The sequence below is a fragment of the Triturus cristatus genome, chromosome 7 (genome assembly GCF_964204655.1).
Source record: "Triturus cristatus chromosome 7, aTriCri1.1, whole genome shotgun sequence".
NCBI classification, from domain to species: Eukaryota; Metazoa; Chordata; class Amphibia; order Caudata; family Salamandridae; genus Triturus; species Triturus cristatus.
The window spans coordinates 1,103,181,994-1,103,207,343 of NC_140590.1; the positions used below are offsets into that span (position 1 = coordinate 1,103,181,994).

At 38.8% G+C, this 25,350-nt stretch overlaps 1 protein-coding gene across 1 annotated transcript in view; it reads right to left on the reverse strand.

The window, feature by feature from the left end:
- The window catches only part of LOC146811159 (uncharacterized), a 183,580-nt gene that overhangs the window by 41,912 nt on the left and 116,318 nt on the right, over positions 1-25,350 (reverse strand). Inside the window, exon 8 of the mRNA XM_085618220.1 lies at positions 12,371-12,440. Within this exon, the coding sequence (XP_085474346.1) occupies positions 12,414-12,440 (27 nt within the window). The 3' untranslated portion in view covers positions 12,371-12,413. The remainder of the gene's footprint in view (positions 1-12,370; positions 12,441-25,350) is intronic.

Below are 25,350 nucleotides of genomic sequence, written 5' to 3' on the forward strand. Positions count from 1 at the left end.
GGGAATAGGGATCTGCATATGGAAACAGAGGGCTGGGGGCAAGGGGGCAGGGCAGGAGCAGCAAGATGACCATGGAGGTCAGGCAGGATGGGCACTAGAAACAAGACACACCATGGAGAGCAACAGTGAGACTATGATGGCATACACACAGACCATGGAGGGAAGGTAGGAGGGGGTCAGGGGCAGCTAGCTGACTATACAGGGAAGGTTGGAGGGGCCATGGCAGCACAGAAGACCATGCATGGCAAGCGGGAGGGTTAGTGGCAGCACAATGGCTATGATAGGCAAGAAGGAGGGTGCAGGAGCATGCACAAAGGACCATGGAGGATGGAATGGGAGGGTCAGGACCTGGGCACAGACAAGAGAGTTCAGGGGAAGGAGCCTCACAACAGACCACGCGGGGCAGGCAGGAGGAGCAGTTGCAGCACAACAGACCAGGGAGGGCAGAAGGGCGTGGCAGTAAAATAGACCATGGAGGACAGGAGGAAGGGGATAGGGGCATGGCATATGGACAGGCAGGGTGGAGGTGGCAGGGACAGGTTACAGTCATCTGACAATGCTAGGCAGGTGGGAGGGGAGTGGCAGCTCAACAGAACACTCAGAGTAGATAGGAGTGGCAGGTCCAAGGAACATGGTGGTCAAAAAGGATGGAGCAGGGGCATGCACAAAGACATCGGAGAGCAGGGGGAAGGAGAATAGGGGCAGCAAGCTAAGCACAGAGGCTAAGCAGGAGGTCAATGATGGGCCATAGAATTGGGCAATGGAGGGCAGGAGGAGTGGACTGGTACATCATGCTAAATGGAGTGCAGTGGCAGCACATCAGACCATGCATGGCAGGAGGGAGGAGGCTAGTCCATGGATTCAGACAACAGAGGATAGGGAGGAGGTGGATGGGGCAGCAAGCTAACTGTTCAGAGAAGGTGGGTATTATGAACTTTATTGTTTTTAAAATGTGTGTCTGTGCGAACTACTTAAAATATGAACAAGTATGCAGCATAATCTCACTTTTATTCAGGAAGAAGAGGACGTTTGTGACTGTGACTCCGGGCTCACTTGGCAGAAACACCCCCTGACCCTCCACCCCCCATCGCAAAATGTAATGACCGTGAAAAGGGTAGGTGGACGCAGATTTGAAAATTGAAAATGAAAACTAGATATAGTATATGGTATAAACTATGCACCAAAAAGTGTGATATAAGGTGAACCAGGGCGTGAAATATAATATGCAATACATTGTGCGCAATGATAGATTCATTGGAGAGCGCGAGATAGCACAGGCACTAGCGCGTGCTATTGGATATGCGCCTTGGAGTGTAATATGCACAGGGCAGTGTTGTGTAACCTAACTAGTCTCTGAAGTTGTAATCTAAAATATGTGCTGGGGAGTGTAACGTTGCATATGCACTGTGACAAAGATATGGGGCCCGATTCACAGAACTAACTTAAGACAAAATCCTAAACTTACTACCATTTTGGTATTCACAGAAGGCACTTACTGATTTTGGTATTCACAGAAGGCACTTACTCATTTCGATATTCACAGAAGTTAGGAGTCCTAACTTTAGGACTCCTAAATGCCTTCTGTGAATACCGAAAGTCTTAAATTTAGGATTTTTCGCAGTATAGTTTTAGTATAATTAGGACTCCTAATTTTAGGACTCCTAAATGCCTTCTGTGAATACCGAAAGTCTTAAAATTAGGATTTTTCTCAATTTAGTAGTCCTAAATTTAGGACTCCTAAGTTTAGGACTCCTAAATGCCTTCTTTGAATACCGAAAGTCTTAAAATTAGGATTTTTCTCAGTTTAGTAGTAGTATAGTTAGGACTCCTAACTTTAGGACTCCTAAATGCCTTCTGTGAATACCGAAAGTCTTAAAATTAGGATTTTTCTCAATTTAGTAGTCCTAAGTTTAGGACTCCTAAGTTTAGGATTCCTAAATGCCTTCTGTGAATACCGAAAGTCTTAAAATTAGGATTTTTCTCAGTTTAGTAGTAGTATAGTTAGGACTCCTAACTTTAGGACTCCTAAATGCCTTCTGTGAATACCGAAAGTCTTAAAATTAGGATTTTTCTCAATTTAGTAGTATCAGAACGGCCACAGGGCGCGTTTACACAGTGGTGAAGGGAGGGGACGGGGCCTGAGGTGACGTGTGCACACACGCCCTGTGGCGCGTTTTAAGTTGGGGAAATACTTCCCTTTCAATCCTGAGGGACCCTGGGGGCCAACTAGCCCACCAGGTGCTTCCAGTAAGTGCCACTACTCTGCGTTGCAGACAGGTGGTGCAGGCCGTGTCCCTTTTTACACCTCTCTGCAATGGCGCTTACTGGACGTACCTAGTGGGCTATTTTGCTCCTAGGGACCCTCTGGATTCAAGGGGACTTAATCTCCCAACTTAAAACGGCCACAGGGCGTGTTTACACAGTGGGGAAGGGAGGGGACGGGGCCTTAGGTGACGTGTGCACACACGCCCTATGGCACATTTTAAGTTGGGGAATGAATTCCCCTTCAATCCTGAGGACCCTGGGGGCTAACGGCCACAGGGCGTGTTTACACAGTGGTGAAGGGAGGGGACAGGGCCTGATTTAACGTGTGCAAACACGCCCTGTGGCGCATTATAAGAGGTAGTTTTAATCCCCTGCCCTATTATATACTAGGGGCTTACAGAGGAGGTCATGCTAATCACAGGGGGACCCCAACGCATAGTGTTCCATAGTGTTTGTAGGTGTTTTCACTGTTTTCTGAGTGTCTTTTAACATAGCACTGGCTCTAGGACTGGTTAGTCAGACTCATTTACCACCAGTATCTGGCTTCTGCACGTTATCCTTCTTCCTGCACTTTTCTTCGTCTTTGAGGACTTCTCTTGCTTCTTTCTGCATTTCTTTTTTTTTCTTTCTGTGCGTTTTTTCTTGTTTCTTCACATGTCCTATCTCTGTAGGCATAGTTAGAAATTAGCATTTAAAAAACCTTTGAAATTCACTGAAAAAAACATAGGTTTCAGGCACGTTATTGTTAGGAATTAGCATTTAAAAAACCTTAGAAATTCACTGAAAAACCATAGATTTCAGGGGTGTTATAGTTAGCTGGACTTTTCACACGTACAAAACCATTGAAATTCCCACGTTATAGTTAGCTCAGCTAACTATAACTCACGCGCCCACAATGCACTAATGATGACGTCACATATTACATCACTCATGACATGTCAGTGACATCACTGATGACATCTCAAATGACATCACTGATGACATCACTGATGACATCATCCTTGTGATAGAGTGGCAGACCTCCTCTCCCCCTAATATAACCTTTGATACACACATTCAAAAATAGAAACTAAAATTTTCAAAACAATGGACATATCAATACCAGTTACAACAACCTATTCAGTAATTCTAAGATCCACATACACATCCACTCATTCACCAACAGTCCTATACAGTCACTCATACATGTACTCCCTCATCATATGTACTCATACACCTATACATCCTGTTACACAACGCCACTCATCCATAGAGTTACTCACACACATAGTCACTCATGCTAATAAAGAATCAAACATTCATTTACTTGCATATACAGTTACACACATACCACCACACTTACTTCAACAGAAAATTACACATACTTAGTCTTTTAAACAACCACTTATAGAAACACATACTTATTCATACAGGAACTCTTCCAATCTCTCATTCTCACATATACTCACTTATATAGACCAATAGTCACACATACTAATTTAAAACATATGTAGTTACTCATAAAGAAACTATTGAGACAGTCATTCACTCACTAACACACCCATGCACACACTTATCAACCCATACAGTCCTGCACACATGCTGTCTTCAACACATACAGTGAGTCACTCATTCATGCACCTATGCACTATATAATACCCCCACCGAACCATACAGACACTCAGACACTCATACTGATACTCAAAAAACCAACTAATTACCTATATAGACACTCATGTAGCTACTCACGAACCCATGCAGCCACTTATACACAAAGTGAGAGACTGATACAGATATTTACATATTTAAACATTACTCACTAAGCCATGTATTCACTAAGATACACTTAATCAGTCAGTTATACAATACATTTTTCAAAAACAAATCATCCATTTAGACACTTATATACCATTTATTCTTCCATCGACGTTGAGATATACATATATAACAACATATGTAATATTCAGAAAAACACATATTCACTGGATGATATCATCAGTGATGTCATCAGTGATGTCATTTGAGATGTCATCAGTGATGTCATGAGTGATGGCACTGACCATGTCATGAGCGATGTAATATGTGAAGTCATCAGTAGTGCATTGTGGGCGCGCGAGTTATAGTTAGCTGAACTAACTATAACGGGGGAATTTCAATGGTTTTGTATGAGTGAAAAGTCCAGCTAACTATAACGCCCCTGAAACCTATGTTTTTTTCAGTGAATTTCTAAGGTTTTTTAAATTCTAATTCCTAACTATAACGTGCCTGAAACCTATGTTTTTTTTCACTGAATATATACATACATACATACATATCTAAACCCTCCCCGGGGGAAGAATTACATTTTATCTGCCAGGAGAGGAGACAAACCTTACGGCCACGAGCTCAACAAATGAACAACGCAGATGATTTTCCAACTACAAGCGCAGGCAGAGGCGAAAAGCAGACAAGAGGCACGCGCAGACCATACAGAAGAGGTGGCAGAAGAAATTGGTAATACCTACACAACAACTAAATGATAACAACAATACTATAATCAATCTGTCAAATATCAGTTTGACGAATCAAGAAATGAACATGTTAAATCTAGGACTTTCATATGCTCATAAAGTGAACTTTGACTATGCTACAACAAGATTGGACATCTACAAAGGTGTCAGAAAATTGAAATTAAAAAAATATTACTATCTTATGAAAACCAAAAAAGATAATGATGACAAAAAAAAGGTAACTGAAGTAAATCAAATGTCTAATGATGGAAGCAGCAGTTCATGCATGTCACAAAGTGATCAAACACTCCTTCGGACAATGGAAGAGCTATGGAACGAAAATGTTAGCAGTTCGGCAAATAACACTGATTTTGAAACAAGACAAACTGACAATATGAGAGAAATTATATCTACTCCATTTAGAACAAAATCTACCTTCAACCCAATCATGATGAGAGACTCGATTGACTTATTCCATGAATCAACAACAGCAGATATAAAAAAACTAAACAAAAGTGTGGCAGGCAAAATAACCACCTCCAATAACAAAGACTTGCAATACAGAAACCTAATCAAAAAATTGAAAGAAAATGATGATGTTGTAATACACAGTAGCGATAAAGGTGGTAACATTGTGCTATGGCCTAGAAACATGTATGACAAAGAAGCATACAGTCAACTATATATGAAATATAATATGCAATACATTGTGCGCAATGATAGATTCATTGGAGAGCGCGAGATAGCACAGGCACTAGCGCGTGCTATTGGATATGCGCCTTGGAGTGTAATATGCACAGGGCAGTGTTGTGTAACCTAACTAGTCTCTGAAGTTGTAATCTAAAATATGTGCTGGGGAGTGTAACGTTGCATATGCACTGTGACAAAGATATGGGGCCCGATTCACAGAACTAACTTAAGACAAAATCCTAAACTTACTACCATTTTGGTATTCTCAGAAGGCACTTACTCATTTTGGTATTCACAGAAGGCACTTACTCATTTCGGTATTCACAGAAGTTAGGAGTCCTAACTTTAGGACTCCTAAATGCCTTCTGTGAATACCGAAAGTCTTAACTTTAGGATTTTTCACAGTATAGTTTTAGTATAATTAGGACTCCTAATTTTCGGACTCCTAAATGCCTTCTGTGAATACCGAACGTCTTAAAATTAGGATTTTTCTCAATTTAGTAGTCCTAAGTTTAGGACTCCTAAGTTTATGACTCCTAAATGCCTTCTGTGAATACCGAAAGTCTTAAAATTAGGATTTTTCTCAGTTTAGTAGTAGTATAGTTAGGACACCTAACTTTAGGACTCCTAAATGCCTTCTGTGAATACCGAAAGTCTTAAAATTAGGATTTTTCTCAATTTAGTAGTCCTAAATTTAGGACTCCTAAGTTTAGGACTCCTAAATGCCTTCTGTGAATACCGAAAGTCTTAAAATTAGGATTTTTCTCAGTTTAGTAGTAGTATAGTTAGGACTCCTAACTTTAGGACTCCTAAATGCCTTCTGTGAATACCGAAAGTCTTAAAATTAGGATTTTTCTCAATTTAGTAGTATCAGATGGCCACAGGGAGCGTTTACACAGTGGTGAAGGGAGGGGACAGGGCCTGAGGTGACGTGTGCAAACACGCCCTGTGGCGCGTTTTAAGTTGGGGAAATACTTCCCTTTCAATCCTGAGGGACCCTGGGGGCCAACTAGCCCACCAGGTGCTTCCAGTAAGTGCCACTACTCTGCGTTGCAGAGAGGTGGTGCAGGCCGTGTCCCTTTTTACACCTCTCTGCAATGGCGCTTACTGGACGTACCTAGTGGGCTATTTTGCTCCTAGGGACCCTCTGGATTCAAGGGGACTTAATCTCCCAACTTAAAACGGCCACAGGGCGTGTTTACACAGTGGGGAAGGGAGGGGACGGGGCCTTAGGTGACGTGTGCACACACGCCCTATGGCACATTTTAAGTTGCTCATAAAGTGAACTTTGACTATGCTACAACAAGATTGGACATCTACAAAAAAAATTGAAATTAAAAAAATATTACTATCTTATGAAAACCAAAAAAGATAATGATGACAAAAAAAAGGTAACTGAAGTAAATCAAATGTCTAATGATGGAAGCAGCAGTTCATGCATGTCACAAATTGATCAAACACTCCTTCGGACAATGGAAGAGCTATGGAACGAAAATGTTAGCAGTTCGGCAAATAACACTGATTTTGAAACAAGACAAACTGACACTATGAGAGAAATTATATCTACTCCATTTAGAACAAAATCTACCTTCAACCCAATAATGATGAGAGACTCGATTGACTTATTCCATGAATCAACAACAGCAGATATAAAAAAAACTAAACAAAAGTGTGGCAGGCAAAATAACCACCTCCAATAACAAAGACTTGCAATACAGAAACCTAATCAAAAAATTGAAAGAAAATGATGATGTTGTAATACACAGTAGCGATAAAGGTGGTAACATTGTGCTATGGCCTAGAAACATGTATGACAAAGAAGCATACAGTCAACTGAATGACAGATCACGTTATGAACGTAGCAATCAAGCAAAACTGTCTATGTCATACAAGGAATACTATGTGAAACTTCCTGGGTGGAAACAGGAGAGTCTAATCACAAGAGAATAATATAAATACCTTAGGAATGAACATCCAACTACCCCTTTAATTTACTTCATCCCAAAGATACATACAAACCGAGATAATCCCCCTGGCAGCCCTATCATCTCAGCCATGGATGGATTATTAGAACATACTACTAGATATATTGACTTTTTCCTTCAAGACTTTGTCAAAGACCTACCCAGCTATGTTCGGGATACAAGCGATTTTTGAAGACAAATTTCTGAATTTGAGTGGCAAGACGATTATCTGATGATGGCATTGGATGTAACCTCGTTATACACGAGTATTGAACACATGGATGGTATAGCAGCAATAAAACACTATCTGTCTAGGAGATCTATCTCATTGAAATGTCATAGCAATATGTTAATTGACATGATAATATTCTGTTTACACAACAACATATTCATGTTCAATAGCCAACTATATCGACAGACGAGAGGAGTCGCCATGGGAGCCAGTTTCTCTCCTAGTTACGCATGCTTACATATGGGTAAGTGGGAGGAACTGGCTCTCATGGACGTACATAAACATAATATGGTGACTAATGTAAAAATGTGGCGACGTTACATTGATGACCTTTTTATAATATGGCAGGGAACAGAAAGTGAAGCCCATGAATTTGTGCAAAATCTTAACATCAATGATATCAATCTCAAATTTACGGCCACTATAAGCTCTAGTTCTGTGGAATTTTTAGACACCCAGGTATTTGTTGACAATCACAAAATTCAAACCAGATTATTTAGGAAGAAAACTGCAGGCAATTCAACGCTTCAAGCAAGCAGTATGCATACAAAACATCTGGTCAACAGTATACCGTATGGTGAAATGTTACGACTGCGAAGAATATGCAGTAATAACAATGACTTGGTGGCAGCTCTGAAAGAGAGCAAAGGTAGATTCCTACAGAGAGGGTACCAGGAAAGAACAATAGACAGAGCCATTGAAAGGTCATGCGAGAAAAGTAGAAATTACATTTTAAAAGTAAAAGAAAAAGGAACAGAGGAGGATACAAAAACACAATGAGCTGCAGATTTGTGTATGATTTTAAAGTATAATAATCAGCACAAAGAGATTAAGAAAATTATTCACAAAAATTGGTACTATGTGACCCTGTTATAGGCCCTCTAGTGCCTCGAAGTGTCCCCATCACCTATAGTAGAGCACCATCAACCAGGGACAAAGTCGTCAAGACAAATCCTGAAATCATTGACAGAAGCAGCTGGCTACAAATGAGAAGGGGATTTTTTAGATGTAAAACGTGCAAGGCGTGCACACATGGTATTAATAAAAACACTTATAACACCCCTTTCAGCGATAGGGAATACAAAATAGACAAATTACTAACATGTAAAACGGAGTTTGCTGTGTATGTGTTGCAGTTCACTTGTGCCTGCAATACGTAGGCAGCACTGTGTTGCAGGTGCATCAACGCATTCTTCAGCACTTACGTGCCATAACAAATCAAGATAACACATATCCTGTGGCACATCACTTTAAAGAGAAACACTACTCCGACAACACAGCCCTCAAATACTTTGTTGTAGACTCAGTACCACCTAGCAGACGAGGAGGAGACAGTATCACTAAACTGAGAAGATCTACATACATGTCTAAGTTGAAAACTATCACTGTATTATTAGTAAAATTTGCAAGTTAAGAAACACAATGGCAAGAATTAGAAACTGCATAAAAACACTAATTAATGCTTTAAATTGATTCCTTTAAAATGGGGTATACATATTAATATGTATATATTTTAAGTATTTATTTATATATTTATGTATTTATATATTTATCTATATTGTATTGTATTGATATTGTATTTATATATGCCGTAACTTATTGGAATCTGCACATTGCACTTTAAAGCTGCTAAATAGGTTAACCATGTTGAGGTATTCCGGTATCCATAGATATCTTCCTTAAATCATGTAAGAGACTTTCAAAATAGAAAATTATTGAATATGTCTGTAAGATCATAGAGAACTTAGATGCTATTCTTTATGGTTTTAGGTTGCTGATATGCCCAACTCTCATTGCACTTAAGCACATTGCACTTTTTGTACATACAATGCACGGTTTTGCACAGCATAATTTTGCACAACATACTTTGTTGACACGTAGGGGTCCGGACTGTCTGATTATATATTGTGTGCAAACAGGGATTTAACCCTATAAAATGTGACAATGCAATCAGTATGGGATATAAATATCATTTACTATCTGTAACAGCAAGTATAAAATAAATATATATAACTTTGATTGCCAATGAGGCATCCATTGTGTGTATAATTTTAAGTAGAATTTTAAACACTGGGTTTACAAATATGCCGATTACGATAACACAATGATGTCTGTCTTTTATGTCTGTCTTTTATATCTATGACCATGTGATGTTCCCAAAGTGTTGTGCATGACTTTAAATAAGACACGTAATGTGATCAAGGCTCTACGGAGCTGAAACGCGTTATGGCGACGGTGGAATAAACACTTTCTAGCACCAGTCTGGGTCCGTGTCCGTCATTTGGTAAAGAAACGATACCTACAGCGGAATCCACGTTATATATATATATAAATATATATATATATATATATATATATATGAAGAAGTATAATGAATGGAGTCAGATTCCGACAGCCTCAAGGATTTTTGTTCTATGAACACTTAGCGATATGGATCAGAATCTGCTTAAACAATGACAGACTGATACCACAGATTATTCAATGAAATCAATAAACACACTCATTATTCATGCCGATTGTTGGCAACAACTGAGAAGATCTAGGATTTAGAAAACTCCTTGGAAAAATATCAAGAAAAAGAAGAGGGGAAAAAAAGCCTTTGAGCAACTAGAGAAAAAAATTAGAAAAGCATGAAAAAGAAGCACAACTTCAAAAATGTAAAACATTCAACACAACACAGACTACACTACTGGAAGAATTTCACTTTTTCCAGATGATTTGATGCAATTTATAGCAGACAAACAATGGATCAAATGCAGGATAATAGTAGACCCCCGTCAAGCTTAGAAAGCTCTGAAGTCAGTTCAGGGGATGAAGGACCAGTTACAATGCAGTTAAAATTGTGTTTGCCCAGAGAAATGCGCCTCTTCCGAATGATAATTTGAGGGGAGGCAAGAGAGCTCCAACTACTGGAAATCAAAAAGAACAAGGGGGAGCAGCAAAAGTCAAAGACAAAAGTGTCAGAGGTACAAAGAAGTGTACAGCACAAACATATGCATTTCAGAGGATGATTTGGTAATCAACTTATCAACAAAAAGTTTGAACAATAAGTATAGAAATTTGCTAAACAAAAGGTATCACATTTTGGTCCTGTACAGAAATTAATTTCGCCACAGCAAGAGTGGCTTGATACAAATTTTGTAGAAAATGAAAATTTAAAAAATACTTTGCTATGAAAACATACATGAGAAGGTCTAGTGCTCCTCAAATATGTATAACTTTGATAACAGAAGATATTGCCCCCATGAAAGTTCTATCTAGCATAGAAATGGAGTCATGCACATCACAGAGAGTTGAAAATTTGGAAGAAATATCGGATCAGGAGTATTATTAAATAATGGGAACACAAACCCATAAATTGATCATCAGTAGTTGTATCCCAAAATCAAAGTTATGCTCACAACTTCCACAAGGCAATGCATTAGATCTATTTCAGAAATTGATGGCAGAGGAATTAAAAGATATATCTCTAAAAGAGAGAAAGAACTGTTGCCAACAATGGAGAAATATGGCTGTGGAAGACTGATGGGGATTAAAAGATCTGCAAAAAGACAAGTACATTGTCATAAAAGCCTCTGATAAGGGAAGAAACATAGTGGATCACATTAAATACTATGAGGAAGTAAAAAGACAGCCTACTGATCCTAACTACTATGAAAGATTGGAAGAGAATCTGATTAATAAAATCATGATGGAATTTTATAAACAACTGCAAGATTGGCATAAAATAGGGCTGCTCAAAGATGAGGAATTCCAATATTTGAAGAAGAACCAGCCCACCACACCAACGATATATATATTATTAAAGGTATAATATCCCCCAGGGTGACAGATTGTGAGTTCCTATGATGCTTTATTTGACAATGCATTCAGGTTTGTCGATATCTTTTTGTTCCATATGTAGCAAACCTCACATCTTATATCAGGGACTTAATGGGCTTTTTAAATCACATTAATGGCATTATTTGGAAGACAGAATATATAATGCCCATAACTGCATTGTAAACCAACCAACTGCACTACAGAGAACGTTTAGGACTCATAAGAGATTCTTCTGAGGAGAAGGAGTTTGAAACTTAGGTACAAGAGATGCTTGTAAGATTTAAGACACAAGGCTATCCTGTATCTGTTTTTGTAGATGCATTGAAGAGTCAAAGAGCATGAAACAGAGAGGATTTGTTGGTGCCTAAGACTATCGAAAAGATAAACAAGAAAAAATAACAAGACACATAATGGATTTAAAACCTCTCAAACAATAATGTCCAAAAGCTACAATTTGAATATAAAATGAACAATTAGACCATTAATTATTTGGACATTTAAGCGTACATTAAAAATGAAAAAATGTGAACAAAACTGCATATTAAACCAACTAGTTGCAATAGTATTTTATTTGCCTACAGTAAATATCCAAAGGCACTGAAATGGACTGTGCCCTATTGTTGTTTTTAAGCATGATTCTTTACCACAAAGATTTATCAAAATGTTAAAGGTTGATAATTAACAGGCATTAATGGAAAAGTTAATTTTCTGTTGCATTTTTGAAAATATCATAAACTCTGCTGTGGAAAATTTGTTGTATATAATTTGATTCTGTATAAATGCATTTCCATTGTGAATTACTCGAAACATATTGCACGCAGTGTTCACTGATTTAAAACAGGAAATAACATATGTAGGTTTGTGCTGATTTTAAAGTAGGTGGAGAGAATAAGGGATGTTGTCATTTAAATAGACAATCTAATAGTTACCACTCTATGGTCCAGTTGAAGGGTCCGGCCTCTACACGTAGTCTTATATTGTCACACACGATGCAGCTGGCTGAAAAAAGAAAAAAAAAATATTTATGAAGAACAAATACCGGACTGTGCCATTTTTCCTACTTAAACCTGCAATTGTAAGTTTCTAACTGTGAGTTAGCTGCTTCAGGAATATATATATATTGCATAGTTCCAGCCTGAATCCAACTCTCTGGAATCAAGAATGGCGGACACGGACCCAGATTCGTGCTCAATTATTTTTATTTCCGGATGTCAAGACGCGTTTCAGCTCACACGAGCCTTGTTCACTCGGCATGGCAAGACATTTTTTCAGTGCTTTTAAAGTGGCAGTGCAACAGAAATCCGATGGCCACGTGACCGGCAGTACAATAAAACTGGAGAAAATACTCACAAAGTTAAGTACCTAACACATCATTCTATGTGTAGCCTCCAATGATTCAATAGATATAGATATGTAAAGATAAAATTATCCATGCAAATATTTACAATAAAATGTTGAGGCAAACTAAACTTGTACATAGCGATAACCGAATGGCAGTAAAATACATCATAAAATGCTGTACGGGCTGGTAATCATAATTTCAATCAACAGTCCTGTCACATAGTAAGGTACATAAACTTAATACATTGTCCCTGTTTTTGAAAATAGGGTCGTACTGGTAAGCCACGCGGTCAACAATCAGTGCAAAAGTGTTTGAGAAGTGCAAAGTGCAAAATAAATAGTTGATTTCATAAAAAACAGCAGTTACATTATGGACTATGAATCACACCAAAATGGCACCAAACAGAGTTTAAGTTCATAGCTCCATATAGTATCAAAGAGTGTTTGAGGCCAAATATGGTTTCATATGATAGGAACACTCTACAAGGAGATGTGGAAAAGGAATCTGCTGGGGGATGTGTGCCATTCTGCGTTTCAGGCTTGTTACAGTAAAATACCCGTGATTCCCTGGCATAGGAAGTAGTAGATCCATGTCAGAACAAGAGTTATGTTGGTGAAAGTCACATGGCTCAAAGACTCCCCATTATGTTTTTTTTTCAAATGGTACTGCCTCCTAGTTAGCTTAAAGTACATTTGCGGCTGATATACTTGTCTGTTGTTGCGCAGACTGGCAGGTAATAAATATGTGTATTCAGGTGGGTATAAATATGTGCAAGAGAGCATGTGCAAAAAATAGATGTATAATACATGAAAAAGGACATGTACTGCATGCATCCTATATGTTCGTATAAGATAGGTGGGCAGGATTTCTCACAAGTTCGACGCTAACTCATAGAGCAGGGATATATGAACATATAAATAAATAAATAAATAAATACGGGATTATCCATATCAAAACTATACAAAGAATATGAATAAAATCGTATGTTCATCATAAATATATAATTATATAAATGCATATATAAAATTGAGTTATTAGCTAAAATCATCCACTACAAATGGAACTTGCCTAATAAATAGTACAGTTATCTATAATAAATAGTAGCAATGTAATGTCATATGCACATTTGATATTGTCCTCACCAAGCTTTATTGTACACATAAGTAAAAATACCCAATTGTCTATCGTACTATACAATCTTAAAAACATGTATGGAGGTCTTCAGTGACATTGAGCCCATTGGGGTGCTTGGTGTCAAACTGCAGGATGTATCTGGTTTCTAGCCTCCTGAGTTTGTAATCTCTATCTCCACCCCTTCTGCTGGGAGAAATTGTGTCTATCACATAGTAGCTCAGTTCCTTGTTGTTAGATTGATGTACTTCTCTAAAGTGCCTGGCTACTGGATAAGTGCTGTCTTGGTTTGTGATAGCGCGAAGGTGTTGGAGAATATGCTTGTGTACTTGAAGTTTTGTACTCCCAATATACTTTAAGCCACACGAGCATGTGAGTACATAAACTGCGTATTCAGTTTTGCATGTTAACTGTTTTGTGATCTTATACTTTCTTTGGCAGAAACGGACAGTGTAAGATACAGTATTAACACCATGAATGCATGCTTTACATGTTTTACAATGAATAAAACCCTTGTGTGTCTGCAGCCAGGAGGTGTTTTCAATGATCTCTGGATTAGTTGTGACAAAACGGTCCCTCATGGAGGGAGCTTTGCTATGGGTGATGGACACCCTCTGAGGAAGCAGGGGTCCTAACACTGGGTCATTCAGTACTAGTGGCCAACTTGATTGTATGATCTTGTGGATTTCTTTGTGCTGTCTACTGTATCCTATGATAAGGCCGAATTTCTGCATGGCATTGGGGTTTAAATCAGTTCTGGTTGCAATGGGGGTATTCACCACCTGCTTATCTCTAAGTAGATCTTTCCTGTCAAGCATCTGGGTTTTAGCTATTGCCTGGTTAATGGTTTTGGGTGAATAACCTCTTTCCAAAAACCTCTGCCTGCTCAATTCCAGTGCAATCTTAAGATCAACCTCGGTACTGCAAATCCTTTTGAGTCGAAGCATCTCACCATATGGGATGCTATTCACTAAATGTCGCGGGTGAGAACTGGTTGCGTGCAGTGTAGAATTTCCAGCCGTTTCTTTATGGTACAGGCGGGTTTGTAGTTTGTTGTTCTGTACAAATACCTGTGTGTCTAGAAAATTAACGCTAGTCTCACTGATCGTGGCTGTGAAATGCAAATTGAGGGAATTGCAGTTAATCTGTTCAACAAATTGCAAAGCCTGTTGTTTGGTCCCATGCCATACTAAAAACAAATCATCGATGAAGCGGAGCCAAATTTGTACATTGTGTTTCATAATGTTAGTGTACACCGCCTTCAGGACCAGCTCCTCCCACCAGCCCATGTGTAAGCAAGCATAGCTGGGGGAGAAGATAGCCCCCATAGCAACCCCCCTAGTTTGTTGATATTGGAGGTAGTTAAACATAAAGATGTTATTATGAAGACAAAAGTCAATCATAGAAATAAGCATCTCATTGTGTGACCTGTAAAGTGCAGATCTTTGGGACAGATAGAACTGAACTGCATTGATGCCATCATTATATTGGATACTCATGTAGAGAGCTGATACATCGAGTGCCATTAGCAAATAATCTGTACACCAATTAACATTTGTGATCTTTCTAATGAAGTCACTGGTGTCCCGCACATATGAGGGTAATGCTTTTACAAAATCTTGCAAAAAGAAATCAATATAAACGGAGGTGTTTTCAAGAAGTCTGTCCCTAGCTGTGATGATGGGACGACCTGGCGGTTTAGTGATTGTGGACCTTCGGAATAAAGTAAATGGAAGGAGTAGTTGTTTTATCTTTCTTTAAAAATTTGTACTCATCTTTACATATAAGGTCCTTTTTCCTCCACATTGTAAGTTAGTTGTGAAATGTCTGATATGTCAATTTAAGAGTTGCCATGTTCGAGTGAGTTTAGCATTCACGATCGTTGAGTTGACCAAAAGCCTCAGTTTTGCAGTCCTGCTGGGACCACAGGACTATGTTTCCCCCTTTGTCGCGGTTGCGAATGACTAGAACTTTTTTGGTTTTCAATTTAGTCATTAGTTTATGATATTTTTGATCTTGTTCACAATAATGTCGTTTGGCCATGTTGACTGACCTGTTGAGTTTTTTAATTTTGGTAGTCACTATATCATGGAACGCATCGATGTATTCGTGTAGTGCGATAGGTGTGAAGGTGGATTTGGGCCTGAAGTGGGTGAATTTACTCTTTTCTATAACTATGCCAGTCGTGTTCAAACCAGGGGTAGATGTGAGTTCTTGGCTGGGATTGTCATCCCAAAGGTCCTCTAACTCCCGAACAAGGGAGAGATCCGCCATAGAAACCTCCGACTGGCTAGATGAATCCACACTGGTATTGCTGAGATTTTGCTTGCCTTGTGCATTTTTGAGGATATGATATTTTGTAAGCTTAATATATATATACCCCTATACCCATAAGTCCTCCCACAAAAAGGAGTTAGGTCACACTCACGAGAGGTTGTAAATAAGTTCCTTATTTTATTTTTATATTTGTTTCAAAGATAAACGCATTTCTGTCTCCCCTAAGATACAAATATATATGTATAGATATTAATTTATTTTTAATTCATCTATTATTTTTCTACTGGTGTTTCATGGCTTTGGGTAACATTGTAGTATATATATGTTATATGTGTGCTCTGTTTCACTACAGGGGAATCTACTGGTTTCAGCTGCAATACCTGATTTCCTAGGATTCGTCGCTGGTGGTGAGTGAAGTCAGGATGCCAATAGGAATTGGGACGCCACTGGGTGTTTGGTCGAACCCCTCACTGTATGGGTAACTGCATCGGACCTCGTTTCCCAGCATGCAGCGGATCTTAGGCCAGCGAGGTGAACAACGCAGTAAAGCAAAGGAGGAGCTGAAAAACATCGCAATAATGGGAGTGGCTACAACACGATCGCAAGATTTAAACCAGCCCCAGGCGAAAGAACCTTCTTGGAAACCAGACACTGATGAAAGTCTAAGCAGCTGAAACGCGTTTGCCACAGCGTTTCCTGAATCGTGCATACCACGCGCTGCAACAATTTGCTGAAATAAATCCAGTTGTCCTTCCCATGGTGTGTCGGTCTCATTCTTATTCGGGGTGAGCTTTGGACTTTATGTTTTGACCAGAAGGCAGGCACTGGTCTCCAACACCCCCTCTCGGTCTGGTGTGATGCGTGAAGCCAGCAACTTTGGACTATGTACCTAAATACAACGCGTCACCCCCGTGCAGTTATATTGCCACAGTGTCTTAACTACTGTATAGGGAGAGAGGCTGTAGAATTTTCTACAGGGGAATCTACTGGTTTCAGCTGCAATACCAGATTTTCTAGGATTCGTCGCTGGTGGTGAGTAAAGTCAGGGTGCCAATAGGAATTGGGACGCCACTGGTGTTTGGTCGAACCCCTCACTGTATGGGTAACCGCATCGGACCTCGATTCCCAGCATGCAGCGGATCTTAGGCCAGCACGGTGAACAATGCAGTAAAGCAAAGGAGGAGCCAAAAAACATCGCAATAATGGGAGTGGCTACAACTGTATCACAAGATTTAAACCAGCCCCAGGCGAAAGAACCTTCTTGGAAACCAGGCACTGATGACAGCCTAAGCAGCTGAAACGTGTTTGCCACAGCGTTTCCTGAATCGTGCATACAACGCGCTGCAACAATTTGCTGAAATAAATCCCGTTGTCCTTCCCATGGTGTGTCGGTCTCATTCTTATCTGGGTTGAGCTTTGGACTTTATAAATATATATACACATATATATGTATGTATGATATATATATATATATATATATATATATATATATATATATATATATATATTACCTACTGGCGGTCACCAGTAGGTAGTTATAGTTAGGACCCCTTTTCCATAGGAAATCCGCAACATTCTATTTTGAATAACTTTGGCGCCGGTCGACGAATCCTCGCAAAATTTTCAAAATAGGTGGGGCGCTACGCTCCGCTCCTACCCTGGAAGTCTCGGGGGGATTCGTCAAGCGGGGGCTGAGATAAAAGGGGGGTCCCAAAATGCGTTTTTCCCATGCATTTTTCCATAGGACCTTTAGACAGGGCTACAGCCCGAACGGCTGAACAGATTTACTTGAAATTTGGCAGAGAGGTAGTCCTCAGGACAAGGAAGTGCCTTTTGTAGGTTTGGTGTAAATCTGTTTGGTAGATTCTGAGAAAATAGCCTTTAAATCAATATATATATCTGAGCCAGCTTACGGTGCGCTTACGGTACGCTTACCGTACGCGTACGGTGGTGTGCGCGAGCGCGATTCTGATTGGCTCTTCGATCTTAGTAAACATTCGAATCGGCCGAAACCCGGAAGCGGCGGCCGCCATTTTCTCTCTCGCACTGAGAGTTAGATTGTAAAATAAAGTCAAAAATCATATGAAGGGGCTGTTTAGACAAATCCCACACACATAGCCATGTTGAGGGAGTCCCCAAAGACCCCCCAAGGGCAAAAATGCAATTTTTATTTTTTCGCTAATTTCGCCGATTACGCTTACCGTACGCGTAAGGTAAAAAAATGGAAATAAAAAAAACACTATCCACACTCACCCCACCCCCTGCGCTTTTGTTGGCCGAAGGTCACCAAAAGTACAGGGCTTATTAGAGCTGACAAAAAATAAATATTTTAAACAAAAATATTAAAAGAAAAAATTATCCACACTCTCTCCACCCCGTGTGCAAATGGTGCCCAAAGGGCACCATTTGTGCATGGCTTATAAAAATTACGAAAAATTAAAATATTACCGTGCACGGAACGAACTGCGTTAAGTGGGCGCGCACGCCACGAATGGCGTAAAGTAACTTAGCATTTAAAAAACCGTACAAAAACACTGAAAAAACCATAGGTTTCACACACGTTATAGTTAGGAATTAGCATTTAAAAAACCTTGCAAATTCACTGAAAAAACCATAGGTTTCACACATGTTATAGCTAGCGGAAATTTTACTGATAAAAAACCAGTGAAATTCCCCCGTTATAGTTAGTGCTGGCAACTATAACTCACGCGAATATATATATACCCATAAGTCCTCCCACAAAAAGGAGTTAGGTCACACTCACGAGATGTTGTCAATAAGTTCCTTATTTTATTTTAATATTTGTTTCAAAGGTAAAAGCAACATCTATGCATTTCTGTTTTCCCTGAGATACATATATATGTATAGATATTAATGTATTTGTAATTCATCTATTATTTTTCTACTGGTGTTTCATGGCTTTGGATAACATTGTAGTCTATATATGTTATATGTGTGCTCTGCTTCACTACAATATGGCTGAATGTTTAAGTGTGGTCTGTTTATTCTTACTTTACTGTTTGTTATATAATGTTGATAGTGATTGGTTGAACGTAATTTAAATACAACTATCATTAGCAATGCTTATGGCAAAATGCATAGATGATAGCCTAGGTCATTAAAACATTGTTTGCCATTTCACTGCCCCTGTTGTTCCAGTCTCTGGTTTAGAGGTGGATTCAATATGTATATATGTATATATATATTCACTTAAAAAACCATAGGTTTCGCACAAGTTATAGTTAGCTGGACATTTCACTCGTGAGAAACCATTGAAATTCCCCCGTTATAGTTAGTGCAGGCAACTATAACTCACGCGACCGCAATCCTCTGCTGATGCTAATACTGTATTTAGACACTTATTTACCCCTGTCTTCTTCCATTAATTTTTAGCTATACATATATTACAAATATTTTTTTTTCAGAAAGACACACATGTTATAGTTAGGAATTAGCATTTAAAAAACCTTGCAAATTCACTGAAAAAAACATAGGTTTCACACATGTTGTAGTTAGCTGGACATTTCACTCATACAAAACCATTGAAAATCCCCCGTTATAGTTAGTTCAGCTAACTATAACTCGTGCGCCCGCAATCCACTGCTGATGACGTCACATATTACATCACTCATGACATGCTCAGAGACATCACTCATGACATCACTGATGACATCTCAAATGACATCACTGATGACATCACTGATGACATCATCCAGTGAATATGTGTCTTTCGGAAAAGTAAATATTTTTTATATATGTATATCTAAAGGTTAATGGAAGAATAAATGGGTAAATAAGTGTCTAAATGGATGTTTTTTTTTGTAAAATTAATTGTATAACTGACTTATTAACAGTATCTTAGTGAATACAAGTATTAGTGAGTAATGTTTAAATATTTAAATATCTGTATCAGTGTCTCACTTTGTGTATAAGTGTTTGCATGGGTTGGTGAGTAGCTACATGAGTGTGTATGTGGGTTATTAGTTTGTGTTTAGAGTATGAGTGTCTGTATGGTTCAGTGGGGGATGTTACTTAGCGTATAGATGCATGAAAGAGTGACTCACTGTTTGTATGTGTTTTGAAGACAGTATGTGAGCAGGACAGTATGGGTGGATGAGTGTGTGTATGGGTGAGTAAGAGAGTGAATGACTGTCTCAATAGTGCCTTTATGAGTAAGTGCATATGTTTTAAACTAGTATATGTGAGTATTGATATATATAAGTGAGGATATATGAGAGTGAGAGATTGGAAGAGTTCCTGTATAAATAAGTATGTGTTTCTATAAGTGATTGTTTAAGAGTAGGTATGTGTACGTTAATGTAGAAGTAAGTGTAGTGGTGTGTGAATAGCTGTATATGCAAGTAAATGGATGTTTATTTGCATGTGTGAGTATGTGTGTGAGTAACTCTATGTATGAGTGTAGGTGTGTAACAGGATGTATAGGTGTAGGAGTACATATGATGACTGAGTACATGTATGAGTGACTATATAGAAGTGTTGATGAATGAGTGGATGCGTATGTAGATTTTGGAATTACTGAATAGGTTGTTCTAACTGGTATTGGTATCTCTATACTTTTCAAAACTTTAGTTTGTATTTTTCAATGTGTGTATCAAAGTTTATATTAGGATAAGAGGAGGTCTGCCACTCTTACACAAGGATGATGTCATCAGTGATGTCATTTGAGATGTCATCAGTGATGTCATGAGTGATGTCACTGACCATGTCATGAGTGATGTAATATGTGACGTCATCAGCAGTGGATTGCGGGCGCGCAAGTTATAGTTAGCTGAACTAACTATAACGGGGGAATTTCAATGGTTTTGTATGAGTGAAATGTCCAGCTAACTATAACATGTGTTAAACCTATGGTTTTTTCAGTGAATTTGCGAGGTTTTTTAAATGCTAATTCCTAACTATGACGTGTGTGAAACCTATCGTTTTTTCAGTGAATTTGCAAGGTTTTTAAAATGCTAATTCCAAACTATAACGTGTGTGAAACCTATGGTTTCTTTAGTGAATTTGCAAGGTTTTTTAAATGCTAATTTCTAACTATAACGTGTGTGAAACCTATGGTTTTTTTAGTGAATTTGCAAGGTTTTTTAAATGCTAATTTATGTATGTATTATTGTATTTTCTTTATATTTATTGTACAATAAACTACCTTTGTATATAGTTATAGATTGACTGTATCCTGTAATATGGAATGGCTCAGCTCTTTTTTTTAATTTGGATACAGTTGAACAGCATAGTAAATATCTTCTATAAACTCATAAACAGTTTAAAATGTTTTTTTTTTTGTTGGGTTTTTCACCGTGCGCTCACCCGCAATTTTTTTTTTTTTTTAAAGTATTTTTTTTGCTCTTGTGGGTCCTTTTGAGACCCTGTGACAAGGCCTAGGGCGTTAGGAAGTGTCTTCTGTTACTTGTTTTCACGTTCTTAACTTTTCTCTTTGGCTATCTTCTGCCGCGGGGGTGTGTGCACCGTGCGCGCACCCTGCGGTTTTTTTTTATAAACAAAATGTTTACGAGATCCTTTAGGGACCCCCAGAGAAGGTCTAGGGGGTCAGGGAGTGTCTTCCCTGTCTCCTTTTCATGTTTTAGAAATCTGGTTAAAAGTAATTAATTTCTGCAGCGTGCGTGCACCGTTGTGCGTGCACCGTTGTGCGTGCGCACACCGTGCGCGCACGGCTAGTCATGTGATTACGAAACAACACTTTTCATTGGTTCATAGTAGTTTCTGTTCCGAATCTTCAAACACCACACCCACTCCCCTCACTATTTCTTCTCATTTCCTGGGACAAGGAGCTGAACAGCTATCAAACGTTATAGAAAATGGCAGAACAGCAGTCTACTTCAGTCTACTTCAGGGAGTGAGGAGGAGACCTTTGTGGTACCACCAAGGAAGACCAAACAAAAAGACTCTTTTATTTGGAAATTCTTCACCTTTCCAGAGGGCCAAAAGAAGGTCAATGCACCGAAGGTGACATGCACTATTTGTGGAAGTGTGTTGTCCAGAGGAGATCCCACCAAGAAATACTCATTTAGTATTTATTCAATGTTGAGACACTTCAAGACAGTGCATCCTGTACATTATGCTTGAGAGACAACTAGAGCCCTAAGAGACAACCCTCCACCTGCTCAGCCGAGCAGATCATCTGCGGCCGCAGATTCTCCGTGTACCAGGTCACTGGACATCCGCCCACTTTTCCAGAAGGTGCACATACATTGTAATGTGTGCAATGCTGTTCTTTGCTACGGTGAGAGCAGTATTAACTTGATTGAAAACAAAATACAGCAGCACACATGCTCCAGCTCATAATCTTTTTCATTTATTGTTTTTGTTCCTGTTGAACAGTTTTTCATTGGCAGTTTTTTTTGGTGCTTTAAAAAAATCAAAAAAATACAAAATTGTTAAAACACTAAAAAAAAATACAAAACAAAAAAGACAAAAAAAAACAGTTATTTTCAGAACTCACTTCACTTTTCCAAGAAGAGCTATATTCCTAATATACTGTGTTGTAATTTTATTGAATGAATGTGTAGTGTATACATGAATGATTGAAATGATTGAAATGACTGAGTGAAGAGGAGGAAAGGACTGACAGAATGAGTGAGAAAAGGAACGTATGATCAGTCATGAAAGGGAAGTGAAAGACTGACTGCAACAAAAGGACTAAGGGTAGAGGATACAGGTAAGAAGAGTGAATAAGTAAGGGAATGGCAGTGAGTAATGGAGAGTGAGGGAGGGGGAGTGAGAAAAGGGGAGTAAGGGACGGAGATAGGAAAAGGGAGTAGCAGATGAAGCTGATGAAGTACAGCAGGGTAAAGGGATTGAAAGTAAGAGAAGTGGAGCGATGGCGAGATAAGGGGTATGAGGATTAGAAAAGGGGGTAAGGGAAAGTGAGAGATGGGGAGTGAGGGGATGGAGGGATTTAGGAAACTGGAGTGAGAGAAAGGGAGTCAGGATTTCAATGAGGAAAGGAGAGTGAGGGAGAGTGAAGGAAAGAATGCGAAAAGGTGAAGGGTTGTGAGATACAGACAGGAGGAAGTGAAGTAGAAGAATAGGAGTGACTATGAGTAAAGGATAGTGACAGTTAGGGAAGGTGAGGGAAGGAGAATGACGGAGAAGGTTAAAAAATTAACATAGATGGAAAATGAGTGATGGAGAGAGGAGGAGTGGTAGAAACAGAGATGTTAAGGTAATTAAGGGTAAGACAGACAAAGGGAGAGAGACAGAAACAGAGACAGAGAGCAAGGAACTGAGAAGGAGTAAGGCAGTTTGAATGACTGAGACATATGGAGAAAGGGAGGGAAACATGGTTGAAAAAATAGTGATGGAGGCAGTAAACCTAGGGAAGTGGTAGAGAAGGAGTGAGGGAGTTACGAAAGAGCAGTAAAGGAAGAAGAGAGAGGGAAGGGGAATGAGAAAAGCAGAGTGAGGAGAAGTGAAGAAAAGGGAGCATGAAAGTGAAGGGGTGAGAAATACAGATATTTAAACTTACCTGACCAACAAAATAACTTAATTAGAAATAAATGTTTTTTTTTAATTGCAAGAAAAATTGATTCAATTTCCTAAATTTTCTTTCTATATGAGAAAGAAACAAAGCAGATCTGGGAACAAAATGTGTAGCAACAAAAAAAGAAATATATTAAGAGGCTACAATATTAGCTTATGTGAAATATAGAAATAAAAAAGCTAATACGAGAAAAAGGTGAAAGAGACCAATAGAAATAAAAGAATGAAAGGAACGGTAGAGGGAAAGATATAAATAAACAATAGGTAACAAAGAGAACAAAAGAAATGGTGGATATGTAAAAAGAAAAAGGAGAGGGACATAGAGGATCAAGAGAATGGGTACGAAAAAAGTGGAAGAACAGGACAAAGAGCCAAAAGATGATGCCCAAGAAAGGTAAACAAAAAGAGAGCAAAAAGCAGATAGTGAAGGAGTGAGTGAAATGCAGCTATTCTTTTTAAAGAAGACAAGACTGTGAGAGAGGTGAACTGTAACACAACAAGATGAACTGAAAGATAGAATGAGACAAAGAGAGATTGAAGACTGATGGCACAGGTATGAAGCATGAAATGAAAAGATACGGGTGTGAATGGAGAACCTGGAGTAGTAGAAAGAAACTTGATTAAATACAGAAAGAGTGATAGAGGAAAACTTCAAAATGAATGAGTGTGGTTGGCGAGAGAGAACCCGAAAGATACAGTGGTCATAGAGAATACATAGATTTGGAAGAACTCGGAGAAAGATGGAACGATATAGAGTTGAGTAGATTAGAGTGGTGTAAATAGAAATGAGAATGACACAGAGTTATAATGGTAAGAGAATGTGAATGAGATTAACTGAAGAGGGATACTAAAGAGATTTAGATAATACCAAAGATGCAGCAGAATGTTCAAGATAATATGGAACAGAGTTTTGTGGGTTTAAGATATGCAGGGCACAGGAAACTGAGGCTGGGTATAAGAGATATAGAGGTGGGTAGAAGAGCTAGAAGTGAGTGAGTGAGTGACAGAGAAAGGTGTGAATGAATAAAATAAAAGTGGGAAAACTGGTGATAAGAGCAAACCTTAAGAGAAGGGAAAACAAATCAAAGAGGTAGAGGTACAAGTTAAACCAGAAGACAGAGGAGAGAGACCATCAGAGGTCAGAGAGTGACAGAACATAGCATAAAAGTGTTAGAGTGAGGGTAATATATTTGAAGATAAACAGAAATTAACAGATGTAACAGTGTGCAGACACAGAGGTAAAAGACACAGCCTGGAAGCAAGAGAAGATAGGGAAATCAAACTAGTACATTTTAACATAGGTATGATAAAAGAAGATATGGAGGTAAGACCAGGGCTAAAATGTAAGGTGATGAGAAGATTGCAGTGATGGTGAGAGATGTACTGAGGTAGAGATGTTGGTGAGAAAATGAGTAGAATAGAAAGTGAATGAACAAGAGATTGATTGGCAAAATTGTGAGATAGATATGAGGGCGACACAGCATGGGATTGATATAAATGAATAGTAGTGATAAAACCTCTTACAAAGTGCATTAATCAAATCAAAATCAAATCAGGAGTTTGTTAAGCATGACTACCCACCCAGAAGGGTCTCAAGGCGCTGGGGGGCGTGGGGGGTTACAGGTTCCAGTCCATCAAGGA